Raw genomic sequence first — 20,765 nt, 5'->3', positions numbered from 1 at the left:
GCAGTGCTGCACGAAAGAGCTGCAACACTTCTTCCCTCCTTTCATCGATCTGCATTAACTGCGAGGCTGTTACGGTCTTCCTTTTTTTTTTTTTTTTTTTCATTCCCCAGCGCTTGCTAGAAAATGCATAGAAGCTGTCTTATTTTTTCTTCTTTTATTTAACCTGTTATACAATACGGTGACGTGGAGGCAGTAATATTATGGGCAAAGCGGTTAGCGCCATCGTTTGCGGCAGCCACAACAACACCACATTATCGCCATCAGCAGCAGTAGTAGTAAAATGTAGCAGCAGCAATTAAACAATGTTGAAATTTTGATACAGTTGTAGGGGATGACTAAATAAACTGAGTGTCACACTGGGGAGTGAAATGCTCTCCTCTACTTAACGACAATATAAAGAAACTGAAATTAATTCTAAAACACAGCAGCAGCTGTCTATAAATTTGGAAGAAAAAATATACTAAAATAAATATTTCAGAAGAGAAATATTTCAGGATTTTTGAAGCGTCCTCAGTCGTATTCAAAGAAAATTGGAGTCTTTATTTATTTTATTGAAGTGTGAATGTTTATTTTAAAGCCTCTTTTAAATTTATTGCACACACACCCACACACACACACAAATAAATACACACGCGTTTTCAAATGTGCACTCACCCACACATGCATAAAGAGAAGCAAATCCGGCCATTGACATGTGGTGAGCTACCCTGATCGCTCTTTATTCTCTGCAACACCTCGGGTACACAGGGTGTGTGACTCGTCCTCGCTCACATCGAACTCTCAGTGTGCGTTCGTTTCACGTCGTAATTTTCCTCCATTGCTGCGTCCCAAAGCCCTCGAAGTCCAGAGCTTCCACGAAGCTAATCTCCTGGTAATCCTGCAACAGCTGAGAGACACATTAAGTGGTGGTTAGATCACCCTCCGCTACAGGTGGGCGCCCACAGGTGTGGTGGACTCGCACCACTACACCAGCCGCCGATGATGATGATGATGATGATGATGATGATGAGGAGGAGGAGGAGGAGGAGGAGGAGGAGGAGGAGGAGGAGGAGGTAGATATTCTGTAATTTTTAATTTTCACAAATTCAATTTTGCGACTGTACAAATGGTAATATTTTAGATACTCGGTTACAAACAATTTAGACCTAGTGGTAGTAGTAAAACAATGTATTGTTAAATGATGTGAAATACATACAGTAAGACCTCGGGGTGGTAATAATTCATATAAAATTTTTAATGTTTTATACATCTACGATTTATACCTAATGGCGGTCGTCGTACCCTATAAATCATACGATATAGCTTATATCCTTTGAACCAAACAGTTTATTGGCGGTACTAATACACCAGCGTGTTGTTATTGTTGTTGTTGTTGTTGTGTTGTTGTTGTTGTTGTTGTTGTTGTTGTTGTTGTTAATCAACGAGTGACTTATGTAGCGCATACGCTCGTCAGGAGACATGGACAACATACGAAGGAAGGAAGGATAACAAAATGCTAATGACTGATAAAAGAGGACTAATAAAAGATAAATATAGAAAACACAAAGAGGAATCTGAGTAGAAAGAACTGAGGGTATCGTGATTCTGCAGAGGAAGACGAGTAGACTAGCATTGTGTGGACTGTTGTTGTGAGTAATGTTAAAGGCAGAGCTGACTTCAGTCCGCGTTTAAAGGACTCGATGGCGTGTAGGTGGCGGATGTGGAAGGGGAGAGACTTCCATTGTTTTGCTGCACAGTAAATTTTAATGCTTTGTGCAAAGCACTCTGAGAAACTCTCCCTTTTAGGGATGACTAGGATGCAAAATGGTTTTCGCCTGCCACTATTTCACATTTGCCTTTTTTTCGGGGGGAAGGGGAGTAAAATAAAATCTTCCGGTCAGACCGTCGGAATATTTCTTTTACCCTTTCTGCAGACAGGCGGATTGTTTTCTCTACAAGTACAGTTTGAGACTGCGTGTTATAAGGCTAACTAAACTGCCGAAAAAATGATGTGGAGAGAGCTGAAAATAATAGGCTGCCTGCTGCTAACAACATGTCACGTGTTTCACTGTTGGACTTCGCCTAACGGCAATATAACTCCCCGGTTTGATGATGATGATGATGATGATGATGATGATGATGATGATGATGATGATGATGATGACGCAATTTTTTGTATATGCACGATCATAAAAGTGACAATTCGAAATGCTTAAAAGTCTTTAGCTTCAGCCAAAAATAGAAGGAAGTATTGTGTAATAATAAAAAAATTATCAAATGCACTTACTACAATAATCTACTGTAAAAATGTTTAATAATGAAATTATTAATTGGTAAGTAATAAAATGCAATCGATTTAAGCATTATGGAAGTAAATTATAAGTTTTGATTGTTCTGTGATTATTAGTGTTCGTGCGCGTTCATGCGTATATGCATGTGTTTGAAGGTTTTATCTGTTATTACGTTGGCTGACGTGTCAAAGTATGTACATAGGTGACTGGGTGAGTAGAAATGTGATTTTGCAATCAGTCGCTGAAAGCAGAACTGGAAAAATAAAGTTCACGCCATCAGCTTTGCTGCGCAGTGAACCCATGGACCTACACAAACTATTACAACATCGCGCATGTTTCTTTTTTACATGAACATTTTCGAATGAATAGTTATAATTCTATTAGCATTTATAATTACAAAAATCTGGTTTCTTTATGTTATACAAAACATTAGGCATAACAGTTCTCACCTGCACTTTAGAAAATGATCAAGACATTTTTTCGTGGTTTCACAAGGTGGACAAGACCAGAATAGTTTATCTTCGAAACTGTTTCATTGGTTGTGGGTCAATCTACCTGTGCGATTCAAAAGAATTTAAATTAAAAAATTAAATATTAATAATGCATTTTTGTGATAAACTAATGAAACCGTGATGTTTTGTTACCATGTCAGGAAATCTGAGCTCACCTTCATGTCTGAGTTGGATTAGCCTGTAAGAAGGCTCACCCGAGTGTCACACAAAAAGAAGTTTAAGTTGGAGACAGGTCCACACAACATTGTGCTGCATGTAGTTAACTTTCACAAAAGGGTATTTTGATTTTAACAGACAGTTGTAGTGTGAGAGAGAGAAGCACACATGTTGACATAAACATTCCCATGAGATGTCTCAATAAATTCTGCATCCATTGTAAGAGGCAGTCTTCTGTTGCATTGCATGTTGGGAACAGAGTTATTCGCTGAGATTAAGAGAATTACCATATTGTAATGAACCGAAGCCAACCTTCACCTCTCTCTCTCACTCTCACTTTCTTCCCCTCACAGAAAGAGATAGAGAGATAGAGAGAGAGAGAGGAATATTGCGTTTATACTTTTAACTGGGAGGAGGTGTGGGGTTGTGGTGCTCCCTTTTTCTTGCTTTTAACTTTCCTTTCATCCCCTCCTGCTTTTCTCTGCAATCCGTGCACCCTCTGTTTTCTCGCAGGTTTTATCTCACTTTTAACTTACTTGTGCATGATATTCTTTTAGACAGTATGTCCGGGTGACTCATTTACTGACTCGTTATAACCTTTCTTTGCTGTTGTCATTGCCTCTTTCTCTCTCTCTCTCTCTCTCTCTCTCACACACACACACAAAATGAAACAGAGAGAGCGAGGGAAAGAGATTTTAAAAGAAGAGGGGAGAACTGAGAGAGAGAGAAGATACCTCGAATGGCGCACACTTTAAAAATAACCATTCTCCTTATTAATGTTCAGCGCTTGTAACATAGTGCAGGGGTTAGTCTTCAGATGGTCATCAAATCCTCTCACTACTCCATAGTAAAACACCCTTCTTATTCAACTCAACACTTCACCCTCCCACATATCGAACCCCTCAATAGTAGGGTGGCGGGACTAACAGTCAAATATTCACGCTTTTGAAATCAAACTGGTTCGTGCTATTTTAATAATATTAAAAATTACACAAACTTTTAATAATTTTCCTATTTTGGTAACATTTCATATAACTGTCAAACAGTGTTTCTTTCCTAAGAATTAAGTTACCATTCCAGGAGATATTCATACCGTCGGCATCTGTGTTCAGTACATTTATCAAACACTTCTGACAAATAACATTATTTCGGCAAGAGTAAGAAGTTAGGTTTTGCTACGTACATCACTCATCCCTATTCCCCATCTCCCTTATTCTCTCCAAACGACTGTCACCATCAGGGCCTCTCGTCATGAAGTGTCGCCCCTACCGCCTCCCTGCAGCCACAACATTGGGTTGCCTCCCCTGCGCCGTCAGACGCCTGGTAACGCGAAACCCAGCGACGCCACTCGCCTGATGTTGTTTGGTCAGTCGCTGCTGCCCTCCCACAAAACTGAGACCACGACAAGGGTCGGAAAGAAAGGATGAATACTTCCATGATGTCATAAACGATAACGAGTCGACGACAGCGATAACGATGTTCGTTGAGTAAAGTGTCGACTACATGGATGCCGGGTATCTGTCCAATAAGCGGTTTTATTTACTCATGCGGGTACCTGCTCATCCTAGCGATTTTATAAACGGTATGGACACATTTTTTAAACATTATTTTAAATCGAAAGGTTGAAATGTATGTTGCTGTAAATAATTCGTCGAGCGTAACAAAAAAATAACGAGGGGATAATAATTTAAACAAAAATCAGTACAGAGAACTGATAGTATTTGATAAAAGTGGGAAAACAAGGTACTGTTCATTTATGAATATATAACTAGGATTTATTTTATTTATTTTTATTTATTATTATTAATGGTAGATACTGAGCAGGGTCTAAAAATCATCTCCAAACGGTTGCCTTGTATGGCACAGATTTGTGCGACTCCCGGTGTGTATCTTGGGGATAATTTAACTGAGGTTTAGCCTTCGCATACGTGATAATCTACCTCGTGTACCTACCTGCAAATCTATTGCGCAGACTAAACCTCATCAGTCACGTGTCTTATTAACCGTTTGTTACGCATGCTGCTGGAGATTTTTTTTTTTGCGCAGAACTCCTTACCAACTGCGCAAGACACGCGCGTCAACCGCTTACATTGTCTGTACCCGTATGGCTACCTCGCAGAGACAAGTATGTGCCCTGTGTCTTATCTACACGGTACGGGTAATTTATTGCGCATTATCAACCGGCCAGGCTGATGCGCAGGGTACACCACGTGTGTCAGGCGTGTCTTATCTCCCGACAACTTTTAATCCGCGCGAACAGTCTTGCGCGAGTCGTACCTACCCAGGAATGTTCACAAGTTGGCCTGCGAATAAGTCTGCTCCCACTGTACAATTTCACCCTGGGTGTCTGTGGAAGACAGTTTGGACAGACGCTCCAACAAGCGCAGAGGGACTAAGCAGGACGATGGCCGAAGTCTGGGAGCAAACAGTGTCATGTCACTGATGGACAGTCATCGGACACAAAGCCTTGTCACTGCTCTTGAAGAAAAGAGAAAACACCATGACAACCACAGTGTGGTCTTCTGTCAGTGACATGGCACTTCTGTGCATGATCCCAGACTTCAGGCCTTGTCTTGCTTTCTACATTACACCCAAAGATAGCGAGTGAGCAAACGAGGAAGCGAGCGAGAGAGGGTGAGAAAAATAGATGGGAGAAATATAGGAAATGAGAGAAAAAGAGTAGACACGGGAGGAAGGAAGAAAGATTTTTGACAGAAGAGATATTAATTCCATGTGGGCAGTGTGACCACTTCCCAATATACATGTTTAAGCTTACTAACTTTATTGTTTAATTTCTCAATGCTAATTTCCCATTTAGAGATATTTAATCACAGCTATAGTTTTCGCTAATCTAATCGAAAGCTAGAAAATATCTGCAGCAGTAATAAACACAGAAAACAACTGAAAGAAAGATTTACATTGATGTCTGATTTTTTAAGATTTGTGATTGAATCATTAATTGTCAATCAGTCAAACAGTCAAACCATTTGACACGCACGATGGAAGAACGAAAGAAAAGGCATTCATTCAAAAATATTCGAGGATGAGAACCCTGCTGTCGAGTGTTTTAGCAAGTTCCTGCTAATATTTGTCATCTGTACCAACGCGAGCCGTGTGTCAACGGTTGAGAATTCCAAGAAATACAGACAAAAAGAATGAGAAATGTGGAGACATCTATCGATGCCAATTTAATCAGCACAACACAGACCCTCGCACTAAATATTTAACAAGCTGGGGTTGAGGTGTACATCAGTGAATGATCCCAACTTTAGAACTGGAAACAAGAACAGAGGTAACTAAATAGGCTAACCCATTAACTTTATCGGGTGGAAAATTGTAATTAAAATGCACAACGGGGATTAAATTCAAAACTTATAAAATATTATAAACTAGAACTGGATACTAGAAAACCTAAACAGTAAAATTTATGGTGCCCATTTCGGTTTGTTACAGGGATTTCAAATAAAATATAAATCGATTAGCTTCAGAACATAAAAAACGAATAAAATTGAATAAAACCATGTGAATTGAAATTTTAATGGAGGAATAACAGAAATATTAAAGGAAATTAATGGAATGGTATCTGAAATGCTTCACTGATACCTTTTAGAGCTGTCGGGTAGTTACAAAGTGTGGAAGGCTTTATCTTTTTGAGTAACGGTAGAATCATTGGAAATTAAATGCATTCTGTTCGTTTTGAAAACTAAAAACTAAACATCATTAATCTTTAAAACAAGACGGCGGTTGTAGAAGCAGAGAACACCATACCCAGCGTGACAGCTGTTCAACATTAAATCCAAACATTAACTATTATGGGTACTCCAGTAGCAAGATTAACACAAGAAACGTCTTAGGTATTAGAACACGGGAAGAAAACAGCGGAGGAAAAACAGATGCAGCAACCTTGACAAACCAGTCACAACAACAAATATGGCGCTGAGGCAGAGATCGTGAGGAAAACCAAACAACCCCGGCACGAAAACAAACAACATGCGAGAAGACTAGAATATGGCCGCCAGGTGGCAGCAAACGACTGAATAAACTTCGGTCTTCAGTCTTGGAAATACTTAATATGATGAACCTCGTCTTCTGCTCCAACGGCAGAGTCTTCAAAGTATGACAGTTCCTTCTTCTTCCTTCTTTTTCTTTTCTCCTTATCCTCCTTACATACATTTATTTTATTTTTATTTTTTTAATGCGTTCTTCAGTTTATTTCCCTTTTATTATTAGTCTCTACCTGTTCTTGTTAATTAATTTTAAACTCTGTGTAAACTCTACATATGTTCATACTTAATTACAAAAATGTATTCCTCCTACTCTTAGTATTTAATTTGTCAGATTTCTTCACGTATGAGGATTTTAGGTACTTTTTTTAAATTTTTGACTGACTACTTTACTTCAAAGCACCAAATGTTTCCCCCTCCCCCTTCCAAATGCCCTCCGCTCTCACACCCCCGCCCCTACATGACAACCTCCACCCCTCGTACCCCCACATCCTCGGTTCCGGGGGATCTAATGACAGGTAGCCTGACCCTGCAATCAAGAGAGCGCTGGCAAGTTGGCCGACCTTTTGTTGTGTCAGTTTACAATTTAACGTAATGGCTATCGCAGCCCTTAATTAGGGTCGTTGTCACATAACGAGCTGCAAGAAAAGTGAGGTGCTGGTGGCGACCGCCGCGCCCCCTACCTAACGGCGAAGCTGTTGGTTCTGACGCCCTCGGTATCAAGGGTCACGTCGGGGGAACTGTGTGCAAGACTTGTTAGCAGCGATGGTGGGCCGTCCCTCCTTGTTCTTGTCGTCATAATCATCAGCTGCATTGTTCTTGTCGTCATAATCATCAGCTGCATTGTTCTTGTCGTCATAATCATCAACTGCATTGTTCTTGTCGTCATAATCATCAGCTGCATCTCCCTCTTACCTGGTTATATTTTCATATTTTTCTGCCTACCCGTTCAATGTGAATTTTCTTGCTTTCTTTTCTTCTATAGGCTATCGTTGATTTAGTCTCCTTTGTTTTCTCTACCACCTTCCTGCATTTCTCTCTCTCTCTCTGACAATCTCTCTTTCTTTTACCTCTCTCTCCCTCTCTCTCTCTCTCACAGAGGGATATAGTAACAGAATGCGTGCACGGTAGAGGTAAAGATAAGAATATTTTTCAACATTCTATACTCACTGCGTGCTCTTTGTTAGTGAAAATTTAGGAAAAAAACCTGGCTTTTCGTGGGATTCTCTCCTTGAAGCATAAGAACACTACAAACGCGAAAACTCACGTTAACAATAAAAATTATGTTTATGAAATATTTTAAAGACAAATCACATAAGTAGAATATAAATGAACTACTCTCTTTTGTCTTCCTTTCTCTTTCTGCATCTGTCTTACTCCCTTTTATGTTAATCGTTAATCGTTAATCTATGTTTTATTAGCCATCAAGTATCTGGTACCCTGATTCACATATATCAACGTTTTTCACATTCACATTCACTGGGATTCACTTCTCCACCCTGACACACTCTCACCCGCACTGTGAAGCTCTCAGCAAATGTTTGGACTTTCACTCGCAAGTGCACAAGAGGGTAAAATAACTTATTGGGTGTTCTGTACCCTGACTGTCCGACCACCCGAACTGAATGGACTTGCCTTACTTGTATTATCTTTCGTCGCCGCTCTCGTCTGATGCGCCGGGCTCGATATGGTCAGTCTTGAGGCGCATGTGCGGTGACTTCTGACCTCCGGTCGAGGGTGGAAGTGACGATGCATTACCGTGTCCATTTACACCCACTCGATAGAAAGAAAGCACGTTTAAAAAAAAAAACCACATATACCGGCAAACTATTTCTTGAAGAGAAATATGAAGACTGTGCGAAGTTCGCCACTTCTACCCACTCCGCCACTAACTCCACAAGGTACAGGGTAGTGGAGGTGAACGAGAGAAAGAGAGAGAGTGAGGGAGAGAAAAAAAAGTGGGCGGGAACGAAAGCCTGAGAGAAGTAGTCAGTCAGGGAGAAAGCTATAGATTATCGAGCTCGAGACTCACCGACACTATTGGGAAAGAATGGAGGAGCTGGCGCTCCTGTGCTGTCATGCAAATGACTTCAGCGTTATATTGACAGCTGGGAAAGCCACTCCCGGCTCGCAATCCGGCCTATGGCAGGACTGGGTGGGTAGTTATAGATAAGAAGCCCTCGTGACGTCAGGCAGCCTGTTCACCGACCCCCCTCCTCTCCTCCTCCTCATCCTCCTCCTCCTGTCTGTACACGTACAGTGACTGAAAGCTCGAGCCGGCCCCCCGCTTCCCCACCCCGACCATACCCACCACTACCCACACCACCATCCCGGCGGCGAGCTTACAGGCGACTTGAGCTTTGATCCCGTTGTAGCCACGGACAAACAGACCAGCATTGTGAGAGTAAAATTTTTGTCACACAGACAAGCATAGGTAGGCGGACAAGACGGCTTACAAAAATCTGCTAAGCTTTCTTGTGACTGTTTAATCCGTTCTAAAGTCAATGCTAGAGCGAGAGAAAAAGAGAAAAAAAAATCACAACTGAATCGCGGATTCTTCCTTTCTGTCTTATAAAACTGTTCTAAAGCAAACTTCATCCGACCTTTAGGGCTTGAAGATGATGAGCAAGCTGTGGATATAAGTGTGTGTGAAATGATGTGTGTGGTGGTGTGTGTGGTGGTGGTGTGTGTGTAGGGGGCTATTAGTTTGAGCAGAATTAGTCTCTCCTATGTGTTTATTCTGCTTTATTCGTTGAACCCAAACGATGTCGACTAAATTCCTTCTATTGTTCGAGAAATGAATTAGCATACTCCACTACTTTATTACTTTATGTCTTCATAACTGAACGTGTAAATAGTAAAGATTCTCGTTACATTCTCTCATCTCCCTCCATCTTCCTACTTCTCTCATTCCTTCTTTCTGTCTCTCATCCAGTCTACATATATAAACGATAAACAAAGGACCTTTAACACCTACAACTAGACTTCAAAACAGCTTATGATGTCTGCCTCTGAACACAAACCTGGAAAAAAAATCTAGAATGTGGAGGCCTTGCCGAGTTGCCGGCAAAAGTTGTGCGTCTGCCAGAAATACCGGGACAGCCTCGTGTACACCTTCGTGGCATTTTATCACTCACAATCTCCCCCAACCAAGATTGTAAAAACAATCGGGACGTGTGGCCGGACACCTCTCGTGCACCCTGGCGACGCCTGGCCAAGTGTGTAGTGCAGGTACAAAACCTTCGCCTCCATGCACACAACGGTTGCTGCTACCACCAAACGGTCAACACCAGTTCCCGAGCTGCCAGCTCTCTCGCCCTAACCACGCAAGCGTCGGCCTAAGCGAGCGTAGCGAAGATGTTGGGGAGAGAGAGAGGAGAGGTGTGGGTGGTGGTGATGGTTGTGGGGGGGGGGGGAAGGGAAGATGAGTGAGGGGCGCGAAAGGAAGGAGAGACGAGGGGAAGAGTTGGTGGGGGGGACAGCGAGAGGGCTGGCCCTACCGCTCCAGGCGCCTCCCCTCGGCGGAGCGATCCTAGCAAGGGGGCAGGCGGGCCGAGCTCGCAGGGAGACACAGGCAGGCTCGGCCTTACGTCCGGTTGGCCTAGTCGCGCGCGCCGTTGTTCATAGCCCAAAGCCGGCCTGGTCCCTCATAGCGGCGTGGCTCGCTCGTCGTCGACATACGTATGCAAGTTCCGCGACGGAGGGACTATAGTGCTACTACTACTACTGCAGCTACTTTTTGACTACTGCCACCACTACATTCAGGGGGGTGCTTGCTTCGGAACACACCGACAAGACCTGAGCTTCACGCGGAAAGTCCCCATTGACGGCGCTGTTGCTGTTGTTGTTGTCGTCGTCGTCGCTGCTGCTGCTGCTGCCGTCGTGTATGTGTATGTGTGTGTGCGTGCGTATGTGTGTGAGTGTACAAGGAGAGAAAAAAAAGCAAGACCGCCCTAAAGAGCTTGCAACGAAGGCGTTCAGTGCACGGACACACGGCCAGCCTTGACGACAAAAGTCTACGGGAGGATTCCGAGAGCAAGCTTGTCTCTGGGGTCGCCCCATCCCCCTCCCCTTCCCTCGCCGCGCGCGTGGATTTACGCCACTTCAGTCAGCGAGAAGGTCCCGCAGGTCGACCGACGGTTTTGTGTGCAGCGTTTTGTGGCCTGGCAGGACCTGTTGCCTCGGTGTGTCAGCCCTAGCGGTTGTCCTCAGATCGAAACCAAGCGGAAGGTGTTGGGAGTTCCAGTTCCTGACGGTGCACACCTGGGACTCCTCCGAAGTCTGCACACAGTCAATGCGCTAAGAGGAACAAAGTGAGGATCTTTGTGGCTTTCTGTCTCTCTTTCCTTCGAAGGTTTTTACTTTTTTCAAATTTAGGAGAGAACCGTTAGCAGTTTGCATAACTTCTTTACACTGCAAGAGCGACAGATTCCTCAATAAGAATTTTGTTTTTAATCATCCAACCGTCACTGCTTTCATCAGCGAATTACTATCGAGGCTGGTTGTTTAATGTTCACACTGTGGAGCGTCAGCAACTTGGAGTGGCGACAGTGACCACCTGGCCGACATACAACAACAAGGAGAGAAGAAGCGAGCGCTTCGCCGCGGACTGTTGCCGCTGACACAGTAACAGGTGAAAGGTCGAAGTGGAAATAGCGCTGTGCGAGGTGGGAGTGGAGCTTTTCCTCTCGCTCGGTAGGTTCGTGGGATTTTTGTCTTCCCCTTTTTGCAAGCTTCCACCAGGCATTATATTCCAAACACCTTTACTTGAAAGACAGCGTGCGATCACTCCGCAATAGGACCATGAGACATGCACATAGTTTTGGACTCTAGGTGACAACAGTGCTTTTCCTTGCACCTGTACATATACACCACAACCCCCTTCCTACTCTTTCTGGGTCACGAAGTACTTCAGTGTAAACCCTCGATTTCAGGCGAAGCAACTCTCGCACGATGTTGACTGGCCCACCAGAGAAACCAGCGTTCTCCGTCTGATAATTCTTCATCGAGGAAGTGAGCAAGAAGAACACTAGAGTTCCATCTGTCCACCCGCCCAACCCTCCACAAAGATCTGAGCGACTACTACAAACAGTGTGTGGTGCAGTGTGTGATTTGCGTGTTTAGTACAACAATATCGTGAATCAAGAAAAAAGAGAGAGAGACAGTGCTGGTGCCACGACTGTCTGTGGCCGCAGACAACCCTAGATGGACTCGCTGAATGACCATCTGTGTCTGGAAGAACTGGTAGCCGGTTGTGGCCCGGACAGCAGCGGCGCGCGAGCACACGTCATGACCATGCACCACCTGGCCGACTCCACCCCTCCCGCCTCCAGCTCCGTCGTCGGGGATAGCGGTGCCCTCCCCTCCTCCCATCATCACAGTCACGGTGCCCCTTCCGGCAGCTCCGTGTCTGGCCATTCCAGCCACGTCAGCCATTCTAGCCATGCCAGCCACTCCAGCCATTCTAGCCACACCAGCCACTCCAGTCAGCAGAGGGGCTCCCTTTCATCCACTGGATCCTCTGCGGACCCGCCAGCCGACCGGTCGACAGGTAAGCTAAAAGTTTGTCTACCTGGCACAGTTGGGCTCGCGCACGCGCGAGCTTGGCTCTCAAAGCTGGTCAAGTCACTAACCACCTACCCCTCCTTCCCACCTCCCTTCTCTCTGTCAAGTACACCCTACACGCTCCGAGACTCTGTAAGACTTGGCCTGTCTGACATCTCGTCCACTTTCCTCTCAGGAGATGCACGCACACACCACAAGGGAGAACTGATGTTGCTACTGCTGGCAGCTAGGTTCGATCCTTGCATGAACCGCCCCGCGCGCGATCGAAGTCCGTTACGGCGCGTGTAAGGGTCGCGTGCGGCGAACGTATCGGCTCCTCGTGTCAGCATGCGCGGTTCCTTAAGACTAGAACAGCATCGAAAGTGTGTGAGAGAGAGATAGAAAAGGAGAGAGAGGGAGGATAAATGCCGGTAAAGTGAACTCAGAGATGAAAAAAATTGAATTCTTCAGTCTATCCGCCTCCCCCTCCCATCAAGTCCTGCCTCTATCAACAACTGCTGGAAAAAAAGTGAGAGACCAGTCATCTACTCCATCTCTCCAACATGATGATAATCGCCTGAGATGGTCAAGCAGCATGCGCCCAGCTTTTGTTGAATATTGTTATTTTGTTTTTTTGTTGTGTATTTTTTTTTTTTTTTTTTGAGGGAGGGGGAGGGCAAAGGAGGGAGAGCGCAGTGGTGGCGCTGTAGGTGGTGGTCCTGCTGGCGTCTTGTGCCGCGCGGCAGACGACCGACGGGCCTCGTCGGGTTGGTGGGGAGCAGCGACACTTCATTTCGTTAATGACCATCATTCCAATACAGATGATGAAGCGATGACTCATGTCACAACCTTTTTACTGCGGCTGTGTGAGCGAGAGAAAAACAAGGCATGAGGCACCGTGAGGGAAGGAAGAGGGTGTGGGGGGAAAGCTGTGATGGGGTGGGGGCAGCCTCGGTTTGAAGACTGCACCACCCAACAACAATACCCGATCGGGAAAAATGTTTGATGGGACATTTGTTTTACTGTTGTAGACCCGCGGTAATATGATGATGATGCTGGTGATGATGATGGTAATGGTGATGATGGTGATGATAATTATAATGATGATGATAAATGTTTGGTGCATCATGTGAAGCGCCTTACATTCTTGCTTCATTTTTTTAATTTTTATTTTAAAAGTGTTAAAAGAAATAGAGTGATGGAAAAACATTATTTTGCATTTAAAGAAAATTTTACATTCTGTCATCTTTGTTGTATGATAGCCACTGAGGTCTTTAACTATTTTTCTAGAAGGAAACTAGAAGCAATAAAAGAAAAAAGTTTTAAAAGAAGAAAGTCATCATCATCATCATCATCAACAACAACAACAGCTCGTTGATGTACAAGCCCTAGTATTCATTGATTTTTTTTTTCTCCTCTTGCTAATGTGCGTTTGGCTGTCAATAAAACGCATGATAAAATAACATGATCATCCCATGTAATCCTCCCACCGTGAAGGGAGAGTGACCCGCGAGATTGTCACAGGATAACAAAGTGAAACACGCACAGATGCAGCAGCAACAACAACAACAACAACAAACGTTTGGCGTCAGCTGTCCTGTTGTTCATTTGTACAACTTCTACACCACCAGCAACAAACAGTGACAACAACATGCAGCCTGCCCTCAGTTTTATGTTTCATGTCGGCATGTGCAAAATTAAGTCGTCGACCGCTTCATTTAGCAGATGATGTGAATTGTAACAATGTGCAAAATAATAACATGTGACCGTTTGTTTTACTGGCTACAGGTTTATTTATGCTGCGCTAAGGTGAAAAAATATCAGAAGATAATAAACACTGAATAAAAACATTAGTTTAATAATGCATCGAGAATTACAATAAATAAATGAAATAAAATTAAAAATATAAGTGATACCAACAGCAAACTAAAACTAAATAAAAAAAATAATAAATAAATAAAATAGTCTCACATCTGCCTATTCCTACTAATAAATAATTTCGTATGTAGAACATTTGTATCTTTATTATTAATATACATACAATGAACACAGCGGGTAGCTAGGAAAGTACCCTGAATGTGTGGCAGGAGACAATTGTAAACATTGTTGCACAGTCTAAACTGTAAAATTAAAAAAAAAATTAATCATGACTGAAGTAACCATGACTGTTTTCTCACTTTTGTGTCACTTTACTCCCCGTCCCCTAATTTTTTTCTCTTTCTTGAATGGTGTCACACGTGGCCCAGTTCCCACTCCTGTTACAAAAGAAGGGTTTTTTTTAAGATAATGTTGTCAATAGTAATCAAGGTTGACAGACTAGCAATGAAAGGCTAAATCTTTTACAACATTAAATATTAAAATACCTGTAAAATACAACTGTTCATTTCTGTAGCTAATAATGAAGGCAGGACATGGTGATGCTCACCAGAATTTGTTGGTTCAGCCCCTTAGCCCCTTCTAAAAAATATAAATTAAAAAATCCCACTCTCTCTCTCTCTCTCACACACACAATGTTATGAGACCAAAAACAAGATAAATTTTACCGAGTTGTTACCAATATTGCTCCACACAGGCAGAGATGTAAAAAGCCGAACTGTTGTGGTGATATCCCATAATTAGAGTAACCCGATATTTGTCTGATATGAAGTAAATTAAAACAAGAGCCACCCGGGACTTGGCCGCTTGTGGCTGCAGGCCAATGCTATTATTTTTTCTATTTTTTCTTTCTTTTTTTTTGTTAACAGTTTTTTTTTAATGCTTTAATAAGTCGACCATGATCGGTGCCAGGTATTTGTGTGAACTTCTTGCGAAAGTTTTTTGTTTGTTTATTTTATTTATTTATTTTATTTGCCAAATATTGTAGCTTCCAGGTTCGACACGCTCCTTCTCTCACTCCACTGCACGAGTGGTTGAGGAGACAATGGGGGAAGAATATTGTGTGGGGGGGGGGAGGGAAGGGGAGGGATTCGACTGAATGCTCGCTTGTCCATGGGGCAGTCATGAGATAGGTTGTGTGTCATTTATACCCGCGCACAACCTGTAACTAATTTCAATTCAGAGTTGCTGATGTGCAAAATGGTGTCACTGATTTATTACGAGGGCACACACAGGCTTATTTACTGAAGCTGCTCCGGCCCACCTCCTGGTGGAAATTGACTGTCTAAAATGAACATTGTATGGGAGCCTCACTCCTCCGTGAATTGTTGCGAGTGCAAACACTCTGACCAGGCTGGCCGGGGCTGTCTTGCAGCATTTATTGTTGCTAATTCTCTTTTAAACACCAGCGTCTGTAAAGAGGTGTTTGCATGCAAGCCTGCAGTCGAGTAACCTTATTTTCTCTCCTCCCTCCCCTACCCTCACCTCCTCCCCATCCTCCACGTTTTTCACACGTATTTCCCCATCCCCTACCTTCTTCTCCCTCCCCATCCCCACACACACAAATAAAGAAAAATAATTCTTTACGATCTTAACCTGCGCCAGTGTGCACAGGTCAAGATTAGACTTGAAAACTGAATTATGTCGGAGGATTTAAAGTAAGAGCTGAAGGACACATCAAAGAAGCAGGGGGATGCTGCGGGCCGTTAGCAGTGATGTCAGGCCGAGCGTTACACGAGGTGAGTTGCTGACAAATGTCCGAGCTTTGCACGTCGACGGTTGTGCTTAGCCACCATTTCCTGCGCCACGACTTGCATGATGTGACAGTGGGACGTGTGGTGTTAGGGGTGGTCTCCACCCGACAACTGTCACACGAAGGGTAGACTATGTTTGGAAAAGTTTTTACAAGATGGTTATTTAAAACTTTGCGAAACTTGGTGTCGAACGTCCCTTAGGGGTCGTGTGGGTGTGACTAGAGATGTGTCTGCTTGTCTGTATGGTCTTGTTAGTGCGTCCGCCTGTGTGCACGATTTTGAGATCGAGAATGTTTGTGTGTATGGAGGTAGAGGGACTGGTTATCGTTCTTCTCCCAACTGTTGAGGGGCGCAACCTCGGGGGGCAGCCAAGGTCAGGAGATGGGGCTGGGGAGTGGGCTGGGGAGACAGAGGTGGGGGAGAGAATAGAACGGTTTATCCCAGTCACAACACCGACGAGGGGGTAGGCACAAAGGGATGGATACACCAGGTCCTAGCCCCAGGGGAAAAGAGGGGCGCGAAGGGTGACACCAAGTCCCGGAGAAGGCGACGAAGCCTGACTGCTTTTGTTCCTAGCGGTCAGCTTCAAAGGGACTGATCGATCTCCGAGCAATCGGCGTCTCATCCCCCATCCTTCACCCCCTTCCTACACATGCACCGTTACATACACATTGGCCTCCCAGTCATCTGTGACTTTTAGGGCTACAGAGTCCTCGCACTTTGTTCACAGATTATGATGATTTTTTTTTTTTTTTGAATTGCTAAACTGCCGTTGGGGACAGTTCGAATCCACCAGTGACTTCTCCGTGCCGGTGATTGACCGTTAGACTACCTTGTGTTGACTGGAGGGCCCCTTGGTGATCTGAGCGTCAGCAGTGACTGTCAGTGCCAGTGTCAGTGTTTCACACGTCTGTGCTCGGTGAGAACACAAACATCGTTGGCGAGTGGCACGCTGATTGTCACAGACTGGTTGTCTGTTGTTGTCACGGTTTTACGGTTAATATGAGTATATAAGTCTTGAACACAATCGCTTTCTTGTGAGAGAGGCCCGAGGGCCGGAGTAGTGTGGTGACAGGTGTGTGGGGCGAGAAGACTCAGGTGTAAAAGTAGCTTCTAAACGCTGCAGTCGTCAGGTGACTTACATTGGTGATAAAATGTCAAGGGTGACTTAGAATGTTTATACCTATAAGAACTAAGGATTACAGAATTGTCAATCACAGCGTTTGGGTGATTAGGCATATGTTCAAACACATGTGTGCATTTGAGCGTGAAAGACTGGTGTGTGTGTGCTCGCGCGCATGTTCGGTGAAGGAAAGGAGAGAGAGAAAGGTGAGTGGACACCTCAGTGCACCGACTTCAATGCATCACACCCGGAGGCAACTCCTGCACTTTCTCAGCCGTTGAACTGCAGACGGAGAACGTGAACGATTGATCGGATCTTCCTCCGGGTGCTGGATGGGCCTTGCTATTTGCATAGGGAACAGATTTTTCTCTCTCAACGAGGCTTTTTTTCGCCTCGGCAAAGTGTGTAAAGACGAGATTTGAGATGAACGATGGGATGGTGTAGCAGTTTTTTTGTTTTTTAAACCATAGCACAAGTTAGGTGACGAGTAATCTAAGCTTTGAAGTATCTAAAGTGTTCTCTGTCCTGCCCTGTTTCTAGGTCTCACTTTACCATTCATTTACTTTGTTAACACTTGTCTTGGTCCTGATGCTGATACATTTTTTGTACAGTCTTTGTTCACTAAGCAGCTAGAACATAACCATGGTAAGTCCAGATAATCTACATTTGTTACATTTCATTAAAACGCGGGTTGTAAGTCACAATTTCCAGTATTATTCTTTGGTGTTCATACTGAGCTCACAATCAAAACTTTTTAAAGTCTATTTAAAATGTTAAACATTTTTTTTTATTCTGGAGTGGCATGGAAATATATCATTCTATTGCAATACGTCCCTAAAACCTTTTGGATACTAATTCTGAATTCTAATTAACATGGAAGATGGTTCACATGTAGGGTTCTTCTGGACATATGTTTGCATCGAAAATATATTCAACGATATATACCCCTACCATTAAAAGAGATGACAATTGTTTACATCAACAGTTCATAGGGACAATAAACGGGTGTCGCTAATTCAAACAGACAATAATGAAATGTGTCAACAGTTTAGACAGTCATTGAACATGTCAACAGGTCACGTATGTGTTAACTAAGGTAAAACCTTCTGCAACCATTAAATTTGACTCGGCAACCACTTTCTCAAGAGAATGAAGGGAAAGAAAATTCTGGACATGACCATCAAGACTCCTGGTGGACACACAAACAGATCCTTTGTTAGTTCATTGTTTCTGCTTTAATTGAAATAGTTATGAAGAATTCAAAATAAAACTTTGCTGAATATGTTTAGTGTATTGTATGACCTTTTCAAACTTTCCTAAAAGAGTTTAACCCAATTAGCATTTTTGGGGTGAGTGCGCGTGTGCAAGATAGAGTTCAGATGGCAGGTGGATGAAGTCAACATCGCTTAAGGCGTCGTTCATTTTGTTTAAAAATATCCAACACGCGCTGGCGCGTGACTGGGAAATGTCTCCTGCCCACTCAGCAAACACATGTACATGAAGGTAGGAAGAGATAAGTATAATGGTAGGCTCAGTTTTTCTCGACCTGGAGACAACAAACTGCTGACAACTTTCTTTCCATGCCGTTTTTGAAACCTTTACAGTTGGCCATTTTCTGTTTCTGTAAACAGAAAACAGAAAATAAACCACAAGAAAAAGAGGGAAGACCTTGAATAATATTTTTTGTTATAAGATATAACTTCTGTAGCAAGGTATAGGTAGAAAGAGTTTATTTTTGTAGTGGTAGAGTATACAGCGATGTAGCAAACGAGCGTGTTGGTTTGTGAAAAATAAGTTTGTAGCTGTACAGTATATTAGTAAGTCTGTACACACGACCTCCGAAGAGAATTTAGACGAACACATGGTGTCAAAAATACACACACAAAAACATTAACATATAGTGTAACCGATGGACAGATGGTGTAAGGGTTTAAAACATATACTACAACAGCTTCATGATCCGTTGCTTCGCTGAACTTCGACCTTGTGTTTAAACTGTGAACATCTGAAACCTAGGTTTTGGGGATTTTTTTAAAACTCTTTGCCTGACAATGGTTATGTTACACCTTTTCATGGTACAGTAGGCATACTTTATGTATTTCTGTTATTTCTTTTAGCTTTGTTTCATTTTTTTTCTTTCTTTCATTCTCTCATTTTTTCATAGTCCATCTGCTTCTGATATTCTTTTATTTTATTAGCTCCATTTGTGTCGCTGATATCAGCCCAGAATAAATCACACCACGGAACCCGTAAAGATTGAAATGATATAGAGATTGCACACGGGGAACACGAGCCCATTACAGTTGAGAATGTATTCCTTGTGAACAGCACAAACTTCAACCATCCTCACCAAAGGGCAAAGTGTGTGTGTGTAGAAATGTTTTCATATACTTCTATCAGTGTGTAAATATATATTTACTCCTATTAGTGTGTGTGTATATAAAAGTCCGACAATAAATATCTCGTGGAAGAAACTTCGTCTAAACCAACTAAGCTTAGTTTTAAACAAAGAATAAGGAGGTGATGGTTGCTTAAATTGAGTAACCATGAAGCCCAAGTTTTAAAATTTACACACTAAATCATGGCACTGTGTTGAACGGTGGTGCTAAATGCAAATAAGTATTTAAGCGAAACCGACAAAACTGCGAAAGGCGACAGAAGAAAATTTGCAAGTCTTTATAAAGAATTTGCAAACTGAGCGGAGACGGCAATAATAAGTAGTAACATTTCAACGAAAACAAACTAAATAAAAATAAATAAATATAAAAGCCAAAATGTTATTCAGACTGGTAAATATTGCTGTTAAAGTTATTTTATACACTGGTATATATATATATCTCGCCAATGTACAGCGTTCGAGGAAAAACTGAAATGAAGAATGGCGCCGATTTTTTTTCAAGTTCTAATAGCACCGCCTTCTCTATAACTGAATTTTTCTGTCAGATATTTCTCTTTTCCTATTACAAAAAATGAACAAACATCTGCAATTGAGTTCTATAATTGTTTTTCTTTCTTCTTCCGCTCAGTCATAGGTACGAGACTACTGAATAAAGTTTAAAGTCTAAAGACTAGTTAGTGTCTCTCGCTCATCCTCGGTCGTTCAGTCTAGAAGTAATTGTTGTCATGAACCAGTCAGCGGCAGACTAACAAATTTCTGATGACAAAATTTTTCAGTGTGGCATGTGCAAATATCGGGAACAAATAAATGCTCACAAAAGGATTAATAATAATAATAATTTTGTGCCAACTACAAATATCCCATCTATGATGATTTTTAGACGCGCAACTGTTTTCTTTAATATTATATTCGCTTTTATAATTTAGCATTAGCAATTAACCAGCACTTCACCACATTCATAATCATAAATCGGAAACAAGTTTTAAAATCATACCCTGTGAACCACTTTTACAGTCATACACCATAGCATCTATAACACGTGTACAGGATAGGAGATACAACTGCTATTATAATCATAGCCTGTTAGAATCTGTTGTAATCATACGTGCTTTTTTTTTAAAGTTTCGAG

The 20,765-nt window shown here is 42.7% G+C and overlaps 1 protein-coding gene and 1 long non-coding RNA gene across 2 annotated transcripts in view; one reads left to right on the top strand and one right to left on the bottom strand.

Annotated features, from left to right (window-relative positions):
* Positions 1-687: 687 nt before the first annotated feature.
* LOC112573929 lies at positions 688-9,257 on the bottom strand. Its single transcript, XR_003101304.1, has 3 exons — positions 8,583-9,257; positions 2,720-2,825; positions 688-886 (listed from the first exon to the last, which is right to left on the bottom strand). It is a non-coding gene; the product is annotated as an uncharacterized LOC112573929 (long non-coding RNA).
* A 1,157-nt stretch (positions 9,258-10,414) lies between these two features.
* LOC112564278 (pituitary homeobox x-like) overlaps positions 10,415-20,765 on the top strand; it is a 34,823-nt gene continuing 24,472 nt past the window's right edge. The window contains exon 1 of the mRNA XM_025238979.1: positions 10,415-12,493. Within this exon, the coding sequence (XP_025094764.1) occupies positions 12,148-12,493 (346 nt within the window). The 5' untranslated portion in view covers positions 10,415-12,147. The remainder of the gene's footprint in view (positions 12,494-20,765) is intronic.

Source organism: Pomacea canaliculata, linkage group LG1 (assembly GCF_003073045.1).
Source record: "Pomacea canaliculata isolate SZHN2017 linkage group LG1, ASM307304v1, whole genome shotgun sequence".
NCBI lineage: Eukaryota > Metazoa > Mollusca > Gastropoda > Architaenioglossa > Ampullariidae > Pomacea > Pomacea canaliculata.
The sequence above is the reverse complement of the archived record's forward strand: the minus strand, read 5'-3'. Positions and strand labels throughout refer to the sequence as shown.